Raw genomic sequence first — 17,961 nt, 5'->3', positions numbered from 1 at the left:
GCGGAAGCGGAACGGGCGGGGCCGGCGCGGCACACGCGGCCGAGAGCAGCGACCGCCAGCGCATTCACACCCGAGCTTGGCACAGCACCCCGCGACACCCTGCGGCGCAGTCAAAAGAAAGGATCATAGTAGTCTTAAGAGGTAGGTGAAGAGTCTTCTACTTAGATTTTTTCTATTAAAGGGACAAAGGAAAGTAGTCACATCTCTGAAGAGTGTTACTAGCCCAATTAAGCCAGTTCTATTACCCATGACTCACAACCCGTGCTTTTGCATGATTACTACAGCTTCACTTTGTTAAACCCTGCACGTTTCCCATTATCACCCACAATAAAGTTTACAGACGGTAACTGAGAGCGTAATCATTCCATCTTAACCCTTCAATGTACCATTCAACCATTAGAACACCTTACTGCTCAGGTCTTTCTTGTTGATAAAAATGTTTTGTTAATGAAAAGAAACATTGCAGAACTGCGGAGCCACTGGTAAACTAAGCATCTGTCCTCCATGTGTATTTATATTTGTAATTTTTAACTTGGAATTCAATCTTACCAGTATTAACTAGCAGCTGAGCAAGCAAGAGTAAGGAACATGGTAAGATAAGGACTTTCGGGAAGCAGAGAGAGCTTCTCTTCAGATCACTTTCAATACTAAAAAAAATAATGTAAATCAGAGTAATCTGGGCAGTTCAAATTGCAAAACTGAAAAAAAATCTAGTTGAGCAAAAGAATGGCTTTAATTTCATTGATCTCAGTCATGCTTGAAGGGAATGATGAAAAAGTAACATGACTGCATCTCCTCACAAATGCTCTTTTTTTCCTGTTAGTTTAATATGGGTAATGAGATGTGTTAAAAGAAACAGTGTAGTTCAACATAGAATTTCAAAGCTAGGAAAGCTGCAAGATGTCTTTCAGAATATGAATATTTAAATATTCCTTACATTTCAGAGTGTTCTTCTGACTAAAAGGTGTCCTTAAAAAGTATAATTAAAGCACTTGTTTCAAGTGTCTCTGACAAGCAGTCAGTGAAGCAAATCTTCTTCGGAATGACCTGCATCCACAAGGACTGAGTAAGAATTTTGACTGCAAGATCTCCTCTCCATTCCTCATATGAGGTTTCCGAGGGAGACTGGTCATTTCCAAAGATAACAGCTTTTGAGAAGACATGAATTTAAACCTTCTTTCTAGACACTAAATACTGTATAAATCTGTATGGTACACTGACAAAAAAGTGTGTTTCTTTCAGTGTAAAATTTAACCAAGCAACTTTCTACCTTGTGACTGATTTAGTTAATAAAGTGCCTATTCATGGCATCGTTCAATATTTTTCAGTTAAGTACAGACATTTCAGCAGACAGCATCAGTGAAGCTGACATGACCAGGCACCAATGACACCTTCTCCTGTCCATAATACACTTGGAGGTGCTTCATAAAAGATTCCATTCCTACCACATGTAATCTGACCTTGAAGTATGACACAATTAACTGCTGAAACTGTTTTAAACAGTCATTAGAGCATTTAGGGCATGATGCAACAAAGTTGCTGAAATGGATACAGGCTCTAATATCCTAGTGGACTGCAATTTGGAGTGTAGCTGCTGTCTCTCAGTACCATGTTCCTCACAGCAACTGGAGCTGTTCTTCACTTGTTTACCGAGGGTAAAGGAAAAAAATATGCCAAACTGTGTTGCTGTGAAGAAGGTTACATATTATTCTAACTAGTTCTATCTACCCTTTTTGGAATAAAAGTTCTTCAGTCTGCTTCAGCACTAAATTCTTTCCCATTACCCTCCAACAGAAGAAGGCTCTGCCACATTACACAGATCAAGAACACCCAAGCAAATCCAGAGTCTACTCACATCAATTTTTAATGACACTTTCTCCAGAATTTCTTTGCCACTTCTGAATTTACCCTGTTGCAGAAATCATTAGGAAATGTCACACTGAGAGGCCACTGGCCCAGACATCTCTATTCCATCTGTGCACAGCAATAATGAGATAGGTAATGACTTATTACTACATATATAAATATATACAAAGCAATGAGACCTCCAAATCAGAGGTAAATCAGTGACTCATGAAATTTTTTCTTGATAGGGGTCACCAAATTCTAGCAAAATTACTCTTACTTTTAGAAGGAAGTGCCATTGAAAAGTCAATTCCCTCCAATACTGTACCTTACCACAAAGTCATTCAAGTTTTAAAATAATTTTTATTTAAGTATGACATTCCAACTTTTCAGGTTTTTAAATATTAAAGTATATTACATTATATTATAGATTTAAAAAAAGTTAAGTTTGACAAAACATCCATAGCTTTGGGACCACTTTGCTTTTTGTAAACATCCACCTCACCACTAAATGATGAGCTGCAGGAAGGCAGAGGGGAATAATTCTTTAGTACACTTCTTTCTCAAGCTGCATATCTTTAGAGACAGAACAACTGCTGTGCTGTATACTCATTCACAACATCTTATACTAGAGAAATAAACCATTTATAAACACATACACATTTCCAACAGAAATCATACTACTGCAGCATGAAACTGTAGAATCCTTGGCTACCAGGAAACACAATAACAATCCCATCATTCGGTAAATGGCATATACAGAGGAACAGCTACTCTGTACTGCACTATACACACAGGAAGCCACATGACACAGAACTACAATACCTCCAACAAAGAATATTATTTTACTGAGACTAATCCTTTTATCAATTAGGAAAAAATGGAAATGAGATTACCAGAATGCTTCCTGTTTAGCTTAGGACACATGCCAACCCAGTAAAAATCAGATTTGCATGGTCACACAGATCACACCACGAAAGTATCAGAAGTAAACAGGCTGCATGTGCTCCATGTACTGACTTGAACTTTACATTAACCTGTGTCAACATCAAAACTGAAGCAGGAGATAAGACAGCCCCAAAGAAAGTGCATTTGTCTTCTGCTTTCAGAGCAAGATCCGAACCTGATGGAGTGGATGCAAGATAACTTGCATTGGTATTGTCTGTTGTGTGAATAAATCCTGTCTATCAATCTCCTTGAAACTGATATAAAAACTACTGCAACAAAAGGACTTAGATCTTGAGAAGAAAGTATCTGAACTGCAGATTTAAGTAAACCACCAGAGAGATGCACCTGACACCCATATGCTCTCAGAGTCTCTGCAGATATCACTGGAGACAGTGGATTAACTGTTACTTGGTAAGTCTTGTCCAGCGAATGTCTCGCAACTGCTGTCTATCAATGTCATGTAATAATCTGATTGAACATAACTTTTTTTAAAATAAAGTAACTGAGTAACATTAAATATAATTAAAAAGTGATATTTTTTAGCATTAAGACAAAATTGTGAGCACAATAAACACCAAAAGCAAAGATTTAATATACTTGCTACAACATACTATATTGCTCAACTCCTGAATTTATTTGCATACACCTGCCCTTACATGGAAAATGCAATGTTTATCAGAAGATGTTACAAACTTTTACAATGTATCAACCAGTGCATTACTGTTGTCCCAGTAAACCTACACACACTAGTTTTGTCCAAGAAGACCTGTTGCAGACACAGATTTACCACCACTGTGGGGAGTGAAAACACCCCAACCTTTAAAACATTTCTTAAAAGACAAATTAGTGCTGGTATCATGTGCCTAACAGCTTTAGAAATGGATGTTTTATCTACAAGAATGACACAGGTAGCATAAGACTTCTCATATTTCTGCCTAAAAAATGGTATTGTGGTTAGAATACTTGTGTAGCTCCCAAGTTCTACTGAGCATGACCAGAGTTCCCACCAGAAACAATCAAAATTCATCCACAAAGAACTGCAGTAAACTTATTTCCTACTGCTCGCTGAGACAATCTTGACATACTGAAGCAGAATCTAAATTCACAACTTCAACCAAAAAAGTTCTGGTATCTTACCAGTCAGACAGTTCAGCTTTTGTGGCTTAGGCTTCAACAAACTGCCACCCACAGAACTGCAGTTCTGCATCCTGAATTATGGACTGAAAGACATCAAAGGTGAAGCTCACTCTGGTGAGGCAAAGGAGTGAGCTTGTGTATGGTAAATGAACAAAAATAAGGATCTCTGTATTTGTGAAAGCCAAGTTAATGTGATTGTTAATATCCAAACAAGTTTTCATGACAACAAAGAAATGCACTCGACCATTTACAGCAAAACAAATTTATACAATAACAACAAGTAACTTATGGCCTTGTCTACCTGCAAATGAATTCCTTCAGCAGGTACACACAATATATTGTTCAGTCATAAAAATATATATATTATCTCTTTCCTTTAACATTTAGGTACATAAATATTTTACTGAAGAACATGCATCATTTAGATAAACAGCTGCAAGAACATCCTCTGAAAACATAGGGTTCTTTGCCATTTAGCAATATAAAATGATTACAAAAACTGCAATTAAAGTCAAGACAAACCAGTACAGCAGTAAGCAGTTCATTGTGTGCTAGTCCAAAGCACCTTTTGCAACAGATTATATAATACATACACACAGAGAATGCACTGTAATGGAGCACAAACAGCATCGTTCCATCTGTGTATTCTTCAGTCTTGTTTGGACTCCAAACTTACTGTTCACTTTTCTGCTCTTGTTTCCCATTCAGCTCTTGGTCAACTCTGCTTAGCAAAGAAAGTAGTAAAATTAAACTGTGTTAACATAGTTTGATAGCTCATAGTATTAAAAAAAACTATTAACAGGAAAACACAAAGCTTTTACATGGGAAACGTTTTAGTAAACAAATATTAAATTAAGGTTTTTATTTAATGTAGTTTGGGTTTTTTTCAATATCTATTTTCCTACCACCCCCTAGAAATTAATCAAAATTGTTAGGAAACCATTTAAGTAACTACAGCACGTGAGAGGAAACATTTTAAAAATGCAAATGAAGTTTCACTACAGAAGAAAAAAGCATGGCCTGTGCTCATAGTAATAAATGCAAGCAGGAATACAGTACAGGTAACATGACAGTACTGGCAAGCTCTACCACTCTGATTAATTCATAAGCACTGAATTACCTTCTTGGCTTAATTACTGTAACATTAAAGGTAACAGCACTAGTTGAATTAACAAAAGTGAAGAGGCTCCGTAACTGCAGTATCTTTTCTATTAACATCTAAGACTCTTGCAATTACCCTGGAAGAATTCACCATCATGCTGATAAAGGTGGGTTTGATTTTGTACCTTATTTTTTACTATCTGCCTTGGGACCAGCAAACAAAATGCTGCTTTGCAGAAACAAGGAGATGATTGGAAGCCCTGCACAAAATGTACTTTTCCTCTTTACAGTAACAACAAGCTACAGTCTTGGTAACATCTTCTGGCAAATAGGTTGTGCATGGAGGTAAATTAATTTTAAAACCAACAGAAGTTCTAAAGTGAGATACTACGTCTAATAATCTGTTTAACATATTTGTCCAGTTTCTCAAACTATAACCAGCCAGTTTATCAAAATGATAGAAACACTGACAGCTCCTTTGGGCCACAAATCCATAAAAATGAACTGTTTTCTACCTGACTGAAGGCTCAGTATCCAACTCTTCCTGTGATCTCTAGACTTAATTTTCACTGAAGAACATATTACTTTTTTACAAGAGTGAGAGTAGTATAGGTGAAATTACCAACAGGACACTAAAAAGTGTTTGTTCTACTAGAGATTTTTTACATTATCCCTTAATTGGAATAATTCCTGTAGAATGCTCAACACATCACTAGATTTACATGTGAGTTTCCAGAAATAATTAAGATTCCTTTTACTTCCATCTCAGTGTTCCTCTACCCAATTTAGACAATAAACCTTAACAGTTAGGCACACAAAGGAAAAGTGATTAAAAAAACTGCAAAGTTAGTAGCAAAATCTTTCAGTCTATTTGTTAGTAAGTGAAAAAATAACATATCCATTCAAAAATTTATCAGCTGTGGAATAGCTTGAATAGTTAGCAGGAGACTGGAAATTAACAAAATGGAAATCCAGTATTTATTAGGAAGGAACATAGGCACTGCAAATACAAACAGCACTAAAATACTAATTTAGATTGCATCTCTGCAAGTTAATAACTAAAAAGGTAGCAAATACCAAAAATACAAGATTCAATATTAGAACTTCTTACGGAGTTGCATCTCTGCTAATGCTACAGCTTAGCACCTAAATACAGCTCATCTCCTGTAGATGAGATCAATTCCTGTTAGAAACAATGACATTGCTTTAATGGGTTCATACAGAAGCACTACTTTTGCCTCTTAAAGACTTCAAGTTGAGAACCCATGTATCCCCTTAAAAGTGAGCATCTCACATAAAAGTGTAATAGAAACTATTTGCAAATAGCTGTCTGAACACCCAGGGTGAGTTCTTACAGATTCCATACTGCCTGCAAGTACAGCATAGTTGCTGTCATGCATAAACATTTGGGCACTAGTGCATGTTTATATTTACAAATGCTTATTCCTTTATGCAAGCCAATCAACTGGGAGTTAGTTGCAGTGCAAATTGTCTTATCTAGATGCAACCCTAATCAAAAGATGAATATACCTTTTCTGTTTCTTTCTAAACTTTTCTTCTTCATACCTTGATGAGGAAAAGTTTTGTTTCAGTAAATGTAACATATGAAGGTCAAAATCAACAGAAGCTGCAAACCAGTATTAGTGTCAATAGAATTTTCAGAAACTTACCAAATTTTGAAACTGATATAATTATGAAAAAAAACTACACTGTACCTCCAACCTCTATTAGCACTAAAAAAACCCATTAAGATTTAGTTACTATGACATAACAAATGAATTCAATATAACCTCTTGTACAGAGTTAGCATTCATCACTAGAATTTAAAGTCTGTATCCCTAACAGTTTGAAGCCAGATACAATCCTCCACAGAAATCTGAGAATGAACTCTTTAAGTTAACCATGTCCAGACTGTGCAGAACAGTTAAAAGGTTCATCAATAGAGAGAGAAATCTTTTAAAACTCAGAATGACAGTCTGAATATTCGTAACACCCTCATATAAAACCCCAGTCAAAAAAAGTCTAAAGACAGCACAAGGCTGCCTCAGCTTTGTCATGTGTTTCACTCCCACCCCATGAAAACTGTTTTTCTGTCTTACAGAGTTAAACTGTGGAACTGACAAGCAGCTAGATGTCTACTGAAAAAAAACAACCATCTGCAGGGGCACGAGGCTTTTCCAGCATGGATGTGTCCTCATGACACTGGGCCACCTTCCCCCAGTTTGTCTCACATATCACAATGCAGACAAGACAGGGTTTGTGTGTCATACCCTCTAATAGGCTGTCATCAGGATTGTGTTAGTGTTTTCATCTGGTTTTCTTAACACCCAAGTTTATAGTTTCTACTCTATTACTGCATTCACAAATGCTTTTGACAAAAGGGTCATAATCTTTGACAGCAGAATTGTGCTGATGTTAAAATGGCCATTTTTATTTGGATGGGAAGGAAGAAAAATTACGCTAATTCTGTCTTCATTTCTTTACCAAAGTAGTTTAGAACTGTAGTGGATAGAGATTCAGCATTTTTCCATCACCTTTCTTCAAATGAAAACCCAATCCAAGTAATATTTCAGCACTTAAGTTGTTCCACATTTTACTGAAAATGCTTTAGAAGACATTATAAATAACTTCAGTATCCACATGCCTACAATTTCCCACTCACAAGCAATGAGTGATATACACACTAAGGTGCAGAACAACTGCAATGAGACCTTCTCTAGAAGGCTGAATTCACACATAATGGCACAAAGCTCCACCCTGAAAATGACTACACATTTCCATTCCAAACTGCCTTTAGCAATGAGGTCACACATGGACACTCCCCAGAGAGAGCAGTAATCTAATTCAAGTCATTGTGTGCCAAGTGTTACATTCAAACCAAACACTGATTACAACATCTACCAGTCCTAAACCATGATCAATGTAGAAGATGTTGGAATAATAACACGTACTGTTTTATGCATTCTGGGATGCCAACGTATTCCATGGGGATGAGTTCAGCTAGTTCTGCCAGGGTAAAGACATACCTAATTTTTTGGCTGAATTTTGAGCTGTGGAAGAACAAATGCAGGGTACAGTTACAACTCTAGGTCAATATTAAAGCAGTCTTTTAAGTTCAAAGCAAACAGTTGTCAGAATTATTAAGAAGTTTTCAGGGCATTACCTAATAAAAGGTTTTGTGATGGCCAGGAGAGTTCTGATGAACCAGGAAGGATGAACTATGATTAACGATTTCAGATTTTTCCTTAACCTGAAGGATTTAAACAATGGATAATTACTAGAACAAAAAGGCAGCATGATCAGAGGTTTTGGAATATGTAAGTAGTATGTTTTTAGAAGCACAACTGTCACATAAACACGGTATTCTGACATCCCATTATTAGAATTCAACCTCCATCAGAGGAAAAAATACTACACAACTGTAAAATAAAAACTAAAGATTCAGTATCAATTTGACAAGGAAATAATACGCCAAGGAGAAGCTTCTTTGAATCTTTTTACAGAACTAATGATGAAGTGGTTGACAAAGGACCTCTCTTACTAACCTTATATTAATATATTAAGTTGTAAGGATGTTCTACGGGATAACAATATTCAGTATTCTAAGAGTACTATTTTCACTAAACACCCTGAGAGCAACAGCAACAAAACCATACACAAAACCCCCAGCCAACCAAAAAAATCCACCACACAACACTACCCAGGCATGTTTGTAGCATCATCCCACACTGCCTAGCTCAGGAAGATGTTTTCAATACACCAATTTCCTTCATCAAATCTTAACCAGAAGAGACGACATTAAACAGTAGCTTTTCCTAAATATGTCTATCTCAGAATGTGTGAATATTGTAAGGAAATATTGCAGAGCTTCTTACCTTCTATCAATTTGCTGGTAACATTTCCTAAGCCAGCCTAAACTTGGCATTTTTCTCCGTGTTGTTGCACCATTCAGGTAAACTATCATATAGTTCTCTGCTACTAACAGTTCTAAAGTGCCAATTACATACCTGGAGAGAAAGCAAAGAAAATTTCAGATAAGCTTGCAGATATTGAAGTTAACTCCTAGTAGTGCTCAAATATATTAAACATAACAAAAAAGAAAGGCAGATGATGACTTACTTAAACAGATTGTCCATTAGGTATCTGTAGTTAGGCTGGCTGCTCTCAGGCATGAAGCAAACAGCAAACACAACAATGGCATTTAATCCATCACCATAATAACCTAAAATTAAATAATCAGCAGTAGTGACAAAGGTGACAATACACTGACTACATTTACACAAAGTCAAGTACATTCAGTAAGCTTTTTCATTATTTACCTTACAGGCATGCACACACATCCATATGGACACATTCATACAGTTATAGAAAACATCAATAGTCTAGAAACCAAAAAATTAGGTAGCAGTGACACTGTAGAATAGAGTAAATATATCTTATTACATTGGTGTATTTTAGTACATGTGACCATGTGTACATTTTGGAACTTTAATTTAATAGAGAAAAAAATATTTTATCAACCATGTCTTAACACTGCAACAAATGAATTACCAGAAGTCTTTATGCCCACAGCTCTTCCTCTGCCTCCCCATCTCAGCCCATAAAGGAGTTGCTCAGCAGTTCCCCACAGCATGTCACCAATCCTTACCACCATGGCTGATAACTTTTTTGTACGGTTCAATTGCCTTCATGTCCACCCTGTGGTCCTGTTCTCCGATCCGAAACATGCGCCAGCGGCGGCCGTCATCCTTCTCCTCTGCCACAGTGTACTCAGCCAGTGAGCCCTTCCTAATGACATCAGTAGTTTTTGGTTTTGGAAGATCATCTGCCAAAATGAGAACATGTTGAAGACCCATTATGAATACCATGCATAGTGACAATCAGCCACAACACAAGTTAACCACTTTGCTATCTAATCTATTTTGGTATTCTTCAGCCAGCCAGACACACCAGCTGATGTCATGGATATTTTATTAACATACTCATGTTGGCAGTTTTCTGTTGACTGTAATTTTCTCTGTTACAAGTATGTGAAAATTTTCCATTTGTGGAGAAGCCTAATTAAGTGTAGGCTTTCATAACACAGACCTCAATGAATTTCACCAAAATAGGCAAAGTGGTTAACTCCGATGAGAATTACAGAGATTGATCACAGATTTACATGAAGCATGATTTAAAACATTGAGGTACCTTGCAAGCAGACATGCAGAAAAATCTATTGGAAATTAAATCTAATTCACATGTGCAATCAAAATATATGAAATTTGTGCTGAGAGGAATCTGTAAGACAATTTGCTCCAATGAAATTATGATTCTTGACTTTGTTGCATGAACCTTACCCAAAGCGAGAAAAACCTACTGCAAGTTAGTTGTCTGCTCCCGAAACAAAGCTGTTAATTGAAACTATCCTTCCAGGAAAATGAAGGCAGCAGCATTAAAGGAAGAAAAGACAGAAACCCTTTTCAGCCACTTTTAAAAACAAGACACAAACATCCGGAACAATTCCTTTGCATCACTGCAAAAGTAACCCTAAACACCAATTCTTCTTCATTAAAACAGTGAAAACCCTTTTACAAATTTAAACACACAGTCTCTGTTAAGAAAACTTCCACTGCAATATGCCTATAGCTATTTAAAAACCAAAGCCAACCCCTTATTCTAAAGAGTGTTTCTTTCTCCACAGGTAGTGTTTCAAACATAAAAGTGAAAAGAGAATTTCCTGTTTATTCAGGAATTTAAATTATTTTCTTTTCAGAATGAGAATAATTGAGTTTACAAGTTTACTTATTAGAGACATTCTTAAACCATGAAGTTTACAGATGTTAGAGACTCCAACAATTTGCCCAACACAACTGTTCTTGGCTTCCAAAAAGAGGGCCCTAAGACATCATTAAACCCCAAGTTTAAAATTTGTGCTTTAAGTCCTATACAAAATGTTTATCTCAAATAAAATGTATTACAATAGCACTGTTTTGCCTGTAAGATATATCACCTATTAATGTCTTAAAACTTCAAGATATTAATAATAAAACTGAGATCATTACTAGCGTGGCTATGACTACTTTAAATTCCTATGAAGTCATTCCAGAATTCCTTGACATAAAATAGAGGCTCTTCTACTGCCTCTAGTTAGTATGCAAATATGCACACTCTAAGGCTACTGAGCTTTTGTCATTCTTACCAGAGAAGATTTAAGATCGGGTATTACTTAGTATTTTTAAAATACTAAGTTATTATTTAAATCCTCCTTAAATTGCAGTTCAGCAGTTTCTGAGTAGCTAATCTAAATCCCATTGTTTGGCTCCCTCAATTTAAAACTCATTTCTAAAACACGTAAAATACCAAGTCTTCTAGATGCATATGTACATGATCTTCACCCAAGTTTAGCTGTAGTTACAGCTAGTAACTGTTCGCCTGTTTACTAATCAGATGAGATCTGATTTGCTCTTTAAAAAGTCATTGCATGTATTTCTAATTCCTAATGTAATCACTCCCTTTGTATCTCTCCTCTTGTACTAGTGAATCATAGCTATTTCTTACTAGAGAAACAGTTGACCTGCACATAAGAAAATATTTTACAGTATCAGACAAAAGAACCAAAATACTCACCTTCCCATTCAAATTCATTGCTGTTTTCTGAAGGAGTATCTAAATTATCCAAATCAATCTCTCCACTCTCATCCAAGTCATCAGACAAAACAGATTCCCCACTGGGATCCAAAGTCAAGCTAATATCTGAAGCCATTAGTTTCTTCCTCAATTTGGTTCCATTGCCCTCTGTATCTAAAGAAAGCAAATTATTTCTTTTCAAAGCTAAAGCAAGGTGAGATAAGCATATTACCAAGACAGAAGAGCTCAGTCCTTTCTCATAATGCATTATAAATAATTGCCCATAATTTAAACTTTCTTTGGAGTAAGACTTTAATAGGGGATGGAAAGAACAGCAGCTAAAAGTTCTCAAGTTTTTGCACACACAGAGTCTGAGCAGGGTGGTAGACACTACCACCCCCTGCCTGCTTCATCCAAGTGTCCCAGGAGCTGCTCCATATATTACACTGAATAAATCTGGCAAGTAATACAACAGATTCATGTCTCTATCGCTTGCTTTTGTTAGGCTTCAGTGATGACATAACCATCTTTGATAAAATAGAAAATAATATACAAGCTAAAAAAAAAAAATACTTACAGACAACAGTGAGGACATAAAATTAAAGAATCTGTTCTGTGAATAGACAGAATGCTTAAAGGTACAAGGCAAATATTGGCATGATTTAGACAGGAGTTGAAAGCAAGGAATAAAATCAGATTACCAATCCAGCACTGGAAAGGCCACAAGTAAAGCAGACGGACAAAATAAAAAAAAAAATTAAATGTAAAAACCTCCAAAACTCCAACCAATGAAACAAAAAAAAACCCAACAAAACCCAAAACCCCCAAAACAAAACAAGCAAAAAAATCCCCCCAAACCAAGAAGCTTTAAAGCAGGCATTTACGTACCAGCTTCACTTTCTGTTCCAGCTGCAGCCGATGCCTCAGACTCAACAGGATCATCCTCTGGCAGGGGCCTGGGACACAAAGAAATTATTGTTAAAAACCTGCTCTGACCTCTTTTGTAATGTCATATATTAAGACTGACATATTGCTAGAAAAACCCACTGTAAAGTTAGTACTGAATTAACTTTACTTACAGCCTAAGTTCAAACTTTCAGTTAACAAACACCAAAGCAGCAGAAAATTCCTTTACAGCATTCAAGTGACCATCCCATCCTGTGACAAATACCAAAACACTGACTACAACCGGTGTGTCATCCTTAAGAAAACTTGTCATATTCTTGCTTGACAAAATTTGACTCAAAATAAATTACACAAATATCTTAGTCATGTTATCATAGAATGCATCTGAAGCTGATTTAACTTTTTGTAGTCCCAGGCTTCAGTAGCAACATTGACTTTTAAAGACTTTCCTCAGAAATTGTACTTAATGAAATATTTGGGCCTTCAGGCACTGGGAGTAATATGCAAACAATGTAGTTGCAAAATATTATCACAGGAAATAAATAAAGCCAAGTTTACAAATCTTCATTTCAGAAATATTGGTGGCAATCCTGAAGAAATATGCCATAAAACCTTTCCAAAACAAGTATATTAATGGAAATTACTTCAAGATTATTACTGAGTATTAGTTCACCAGGAAGACCAAGAGGTAGCTTATTGCTGATGTTATGTGTTTGATCCAAATTACTTTAAAAAATAATTCAAAACCTTGGGAAATCTTCATCTTGCCACTCTTCCTTAAACTCAACTCCTTCCATTCTCCAGCTCACTTAAATTGCTAGCAGAGACTCCTGATCAGGCAGAACCCCTTGGCTTCAGCACAATGGGCTAAAGAGGAGCTGCAGGAATATAACAGAAGGTGTTAGTTCAATACTGTGACAATTCCCATACTTGTAACACATCCTTTAACTTATCATCAAGTTGAGGTATGATGCAGAATAAAAAGAAAATAATACAAGGAAAAGTTTTTTGTTTGTTTGCATTTTACTTTTTTTTTCCCATACAAAACTCCTTGTGGAATGGTTTATCATGCAATAATTTAGGTTGGAAGGGATTTCATGCAGTCAAGGAGGATCAATCCCTCAGTTAAAATTAAGGCCTTGAGCAATTTGTTCTATCATTTATGATTACACCAGTTCACTCCAAAATGTAAGAAACCTGAATTGTCTGTAGATTCTATAGGCAATAATTAATAAGTGTATATTTTGAGAAAAAGTCCAGATGGTCAGATCTCAACTATAAGCCATTTAAAAAGAAAAAAAAAAAAACAACAAACCTCTGACAACACAAACACTTTAAAAATAACTATTTAAGACAGTGTTTTTGGAAAACTCACCCTATGATGTGCAAGTAAAGCTGTAGTTTTTCAGGCTCACCCATCACCAGCAACAAGGAATCCCCAATAATAGAACATGGCAAACCATTATGCTGACCTAAAAGTCCAAATCAGATGAAGCTCTTGGCTGTGTTGGCTCTAAAGATTGGCAGAAACAGGTAAACTTATCAATGAATGTATTAAGAAAACCAACACACATCAAAATAAGAAACCATGGTATTTTGCAAAGAACCAATCAACAAAGAACAGCAATAAGTACAAAGTTTGAATGCAACCAATACTGCTTACTAACCCAGATATATAATTTTTTTAACTGGCTGAAAACCAAATTACACTTACTGTTCTGTAGCACCAGCTTTCCTTTCATGACAAATCAATTTTTTTCTGCTCCTGACCTCATTTTAAAATGTCCTGCAATGCTTAAAGCTATACTATGCAAGTTGATTAGTAAAGAAAAATTAAGTTATCTTTTTGTAAAACTGCAGTACTACAAATTAAGCACTAATGATCTCAATTTAAGCCTGTTTTACTGACATTTCCCTGCCTCCTCATCCAGAAGATTTAAATAAATCTTGTGGAAGTTAGGAACCTAGTTCCTCTGAAAGGATGAACTCTCCTTGTTTGAAACATTCAGCACCTGCACCTCTCACTTGTCCTTCTTCAGCAGTGTGAAGCTGTTGCCCCAGCCACTGCCCTCCCAGCTCTCCCTGTTTGTCCTGACTAAAGCACTGCTTGGAAACAAGTCCTGCCTCTCACCAAGCCGATGATGTTCTCAGCATACAGGGTGTGGATACTCCTGGCCACCAACCTGCTGGCTGCAACAGAGCATTTTAAATATTTGCTCAGAGGGAAGATCACATTTGGATCAGCAGTAACAGTGAATGTGTGCTTGTTTCAGGACACTGAGATGAAGCCCAAGGAGTTTCCCTAGGGGCCCTCAGCAGTCAGAAGGCAGTGGTGGAAGAAGGCTGCTGGTTCCAGCAGCATGGAACAAACCAGCTGATACAAATATGCAGGTGACTATAAACCCAAAAGAAAATCTTAACTCATGACTTCACTGTTGAAGGACAAAAAATTGGCAGTCAAAACACCCAAATACCACCTCCACCCCCCTCCAAGCCTGTCACTGTGCTGGTGGCTGTAAGATGTTCCCCTTGAGCTCACCTGCACTGCATTCCCTATACAGTTCTCAGACAGCTGAAAGCAGGGCTTTGCTGCAAGACGTGAACAGTTTTCTTCCCACACTTCTGAAGAACACCAAGTAACACCTATTAATTTCAAATGGACAGCCTTTCAGCGCAGAAGCATTTCTACCTGCACTTACTTCATCACACTGGGATAAACCTGTTGTAGTAAGACAAGAGTTTAAACGCTACTGGTGATGTTACCTAAGCTTAGGGTGTTTTCATGGAACACTCCTCACACTACTTGCAGGATTCTCAACAGCAGCTCCTCATTAAGGTAGATTATAAAGCAATCATTTGCTAAGTACCAAGTGGGACACCTGAAAGCAACTTACAAGGCAAGCTTGGAGTTCAGCTTCAGGTAAGACTGAATTTAGGTTGTCAGCATCCTACTTACCACACAGACTAAGTAGCTGGTTTGGATGTTTTGACTTCAAGTCTCACCTATAAAATCACTGTCACTTGTCAACTAGAAGAATGAGAAATCAAGAAGGAAGAGTAATATTTTCAAGAAAGTTAGAGAAGTGATGACTTTAGAGCTATTTTACCTCAACTAATATAAATGTTTACTAGCAGGCAAAAAAAAGAAACTACTTCTGCTTATACAAACTAAAGCTAAGTTTAGAATAGTCTTTCTACCTGTGCTGTGGCACTGATGACATGATGTTTTTAAAATGCCAAAGCCATTTTAATTCAGCTGTAAATCTAAAAATGTAACTTGTGAAATGTAAATTTTAATAATGCAAGTATTTATCAGTCATGTAGAAAAAAAAAGCAAATAATTTGTACCTGATCCTAGCACTCTTCACAGCCAACTCAAAAAGGTTTGGTTTCTAAGAACAGCAAGCCTGATCTTATCCTCCAATGCTCATTACTTTCTATTTTCTATAAAGAAATTGAAGATGGAGAGTTGTCTAAAGGTCAGAAACTTCAACACAAAGAATATCTGGATGCAGGGTTGCCGGAGGTTCTGTTCTCCTACTGGAGCCACTGGACTTTAGTACTGTACACTGCTTTTTATATTTTTAAGTATGTCAACAGGCAAGTTATGGTGTTACAAAAAGGTATTACATCACTCAAACCCACTGCTCTTTCACTACAGCTAATAAACAAATTTCCATTCCAGAACAGCAGGTTAAACCTACTTAAGTTTGCATCTGAAGAATGTCACTGCTTGCACCAGAGGTCAAACACCAGTATTTTAATCCTTTTTTCCTAAAATAGACAATTTTCAAAGTTCTCTCATTAATATCAAGCTGCCTTAGCTGGTAGATTCTGGCACATCAGGTACAACAGTATTAAGAAGCCTGTTAAAATATGCCATTTATAAAAATTTACAGTACAGCTAAACAGAGACTTGGGTCTGTCCCAAATAGCTAAAAAAAGGGGTGGCAACAGGGGTGGGACAGAAGGACAACAAGAAAGCATGAGGTCATTTTATTAATGAAGTTAAAGGCTGCTTGCAAAAATTATTACTTAGGTTTTCACCTCTGAGTTCTCAGGCAAGCACACAAACAATTACAAGCCAGACATTTCTATGGTCACATCTGCCTATCCAATACAAGCACCTATATTTAGTACTTGATCAGCACCCCTGCATCTAAAATAGAATAAATACAAAATTTAACTTTGCAGGACAATTACAATGTCAAGCATTTTTACTGAACAATGTACCTGACAGGCACAGAACAAAGTTGTTTCCATCTCAAAAAGTCAAAATCAACTTCAAAACAAGGTTAGCCTACATTTCCCCCCCTACATTTCACTTCACTGTGTCAACAGAAACATTAACTGAGTGTCAAGTTAATTCCAGGCATTAAAGAGATGCTTTTAAGATAATTTTCACATTTGAGTTTACAGTAAGCCTAAAGCAAGGAGCAGACACATCTTCGGTACACAAACTCACAGCATGCAGCTCACTGCAATTTCTATGTGTTTCTATAAATCCAGCGGCTTTTAGAATGTGGCCAGGTTAGCCATAAATCCAGGACAAATTTCCCAAATCCGAAGACGGACCTCCAGACTTTACCACTTGCAAAATGGGATGATGCAAGGTTAATAACAGATCAATTGTCTCCTTTTACTCCCTTCTCTCAGCATCAAACCACAGAGAAATCAGACAGCTAAAAGAGAAAGCTTCTGAAAACTCTTGCTTCCTTTAAACTCCACATCCAGAGCAACAGAAGGGTCTGTATTTCTGCGCCACTCAAACTTACTTAGAGGTAAACACTAACTTCTCAAAATCATGCCAAAGGATTTATACCCTGCCCAAATATTCCTTTGTAGGACTTACCACGCATACAAGTCAACCAGAAATAATCAACCATTATTTAGCGTTAGTAACAGGAAATCAGGAGGAACTAAGACAAAAGGCACTAGAAAGCAACTCTGACTTCCGCGACAGGGCTCTGTACAGCCGCGCTATGCGAAATCCTGAGGGGGCAGGGCAGGGGATTTTCCCCTCGGAGATTTCTGCGTTCACAGCCCTCCCCCGTGCGGCGGCAGCGGCGGGCACGGCCGAGCGGGGCCGCGGAGCTGCCGGGCCGCGGGGACCCTGCTCACCGCCGCCGCCCCGGCCGGGCCGGACCGCAGCGCCGAATCCGCCGCCCCCTGCGCACCCGCGGTCGGGCCGCAGCCCCGGCTCGCCCCGCGCCCGCCCCGCGCAGCCGGGCCGCGGCTCGCGGCTGCCGGCCCCGCTCCCGCCCGTCCGCGGCCGTACCTGGCGGCAGCGGGGCCGGGCCGCGCTCGGGGCCGGGCCGCGCTCGGGGCCGCGCTGCGCGCCCGCGCTCACCCGGAAGCGCATCCGCCGCGCGCGTCACGTGACAGCCCCGGCCGCGCGGCGCGGACGCTCGCGCG

At 37.9% G+C, this 17,961-nt stretch overlaps 1 protein-coding gene and 1 long non-coding RNA gene across 7 annotated transcripts; one reads left to right on the top strand and one right to left on the bottom strand.

Moving 5' to 3' along the window:
• Positions 1-17: 17 nt before the first annotated feature.
• On the top strand, positions 18-10,350 carry LOC110483979 (uncharacterized). Its single transcript, XR_002467668.3, has 3 exons — positions 18-141; positions 2,955-3,204; positions 7,133-10,350. It is a non-coding gene; the product is annotated as an uncharacterized LOC110483979 (long non-coding RNA).
• BNIP2 (BCL2 interacting protein 2) lies at positions 1,847-17,922 on the bottom strand. Of its 6 annotated transcripts, XM_085588665.1 has the most exons (14): positions 17,825-17,922; positions 15,086-15,189; positions 14,456-14,736; positions 13,922-14,059; positions 13,294-13,424; positions 12,529-12,596; positions 11,641-11,814; positions 9,680-9,856; positions 9,151-9,253; positions 8,907-9,038; positions 8,195-8,281; positions 7,983-8,081; positions 6,562-6,597; positions 1,847-4,651 (listed from the first exon to the last, which is right to left on the bottom strand). In XM_085588665.1, the coding sequence occupies exons 5-14, from the start codon at positions 13,341-13,343 to the stop codon at positions 4,603-4,605; spliced, it is 975 nt and encodes a 324-aa protein (XP_085444791.1). In that variant the 5' UTR covers positions 13,344-13,424; positions 13,922-14,059; positions 14,456-14,736; positions 15,086-15,189; positions 17,825-17,922; the 3' UTR covers positions 1,847-4,602. The 6 variants fall into 6 exon arrangements, with proteins under 6 accessions (XP_085444791.1, XP_085444794.1, XP_085444792.1 ...); XM_085588668.1 differs by lacking the exon at positions 14,456-14,736; XM_085588666.1 differs by lacking the exon at positions 15,086-15,189.
• Between the last annotated feature and the right edge of the window lie 39 nt (positions 17,923-17,961).

The sequence above is a fragment of the Lonchura striata genome, chromosome 10 (assembly GCF_050655825.1).
Source record: "Lonchura striata isolate lonStrDom1 chromosome 10, ASM5065582v1, whole genome shotgun sequence".
NCBI lineage: Eukaryota > Metazoa > Chordata > Aves > Passeriformes > Estrildidae > Lonchura > Lonchura striata.
This window is presented reverse-complemented; position numbering and strand designations above follow the sequence as displayed.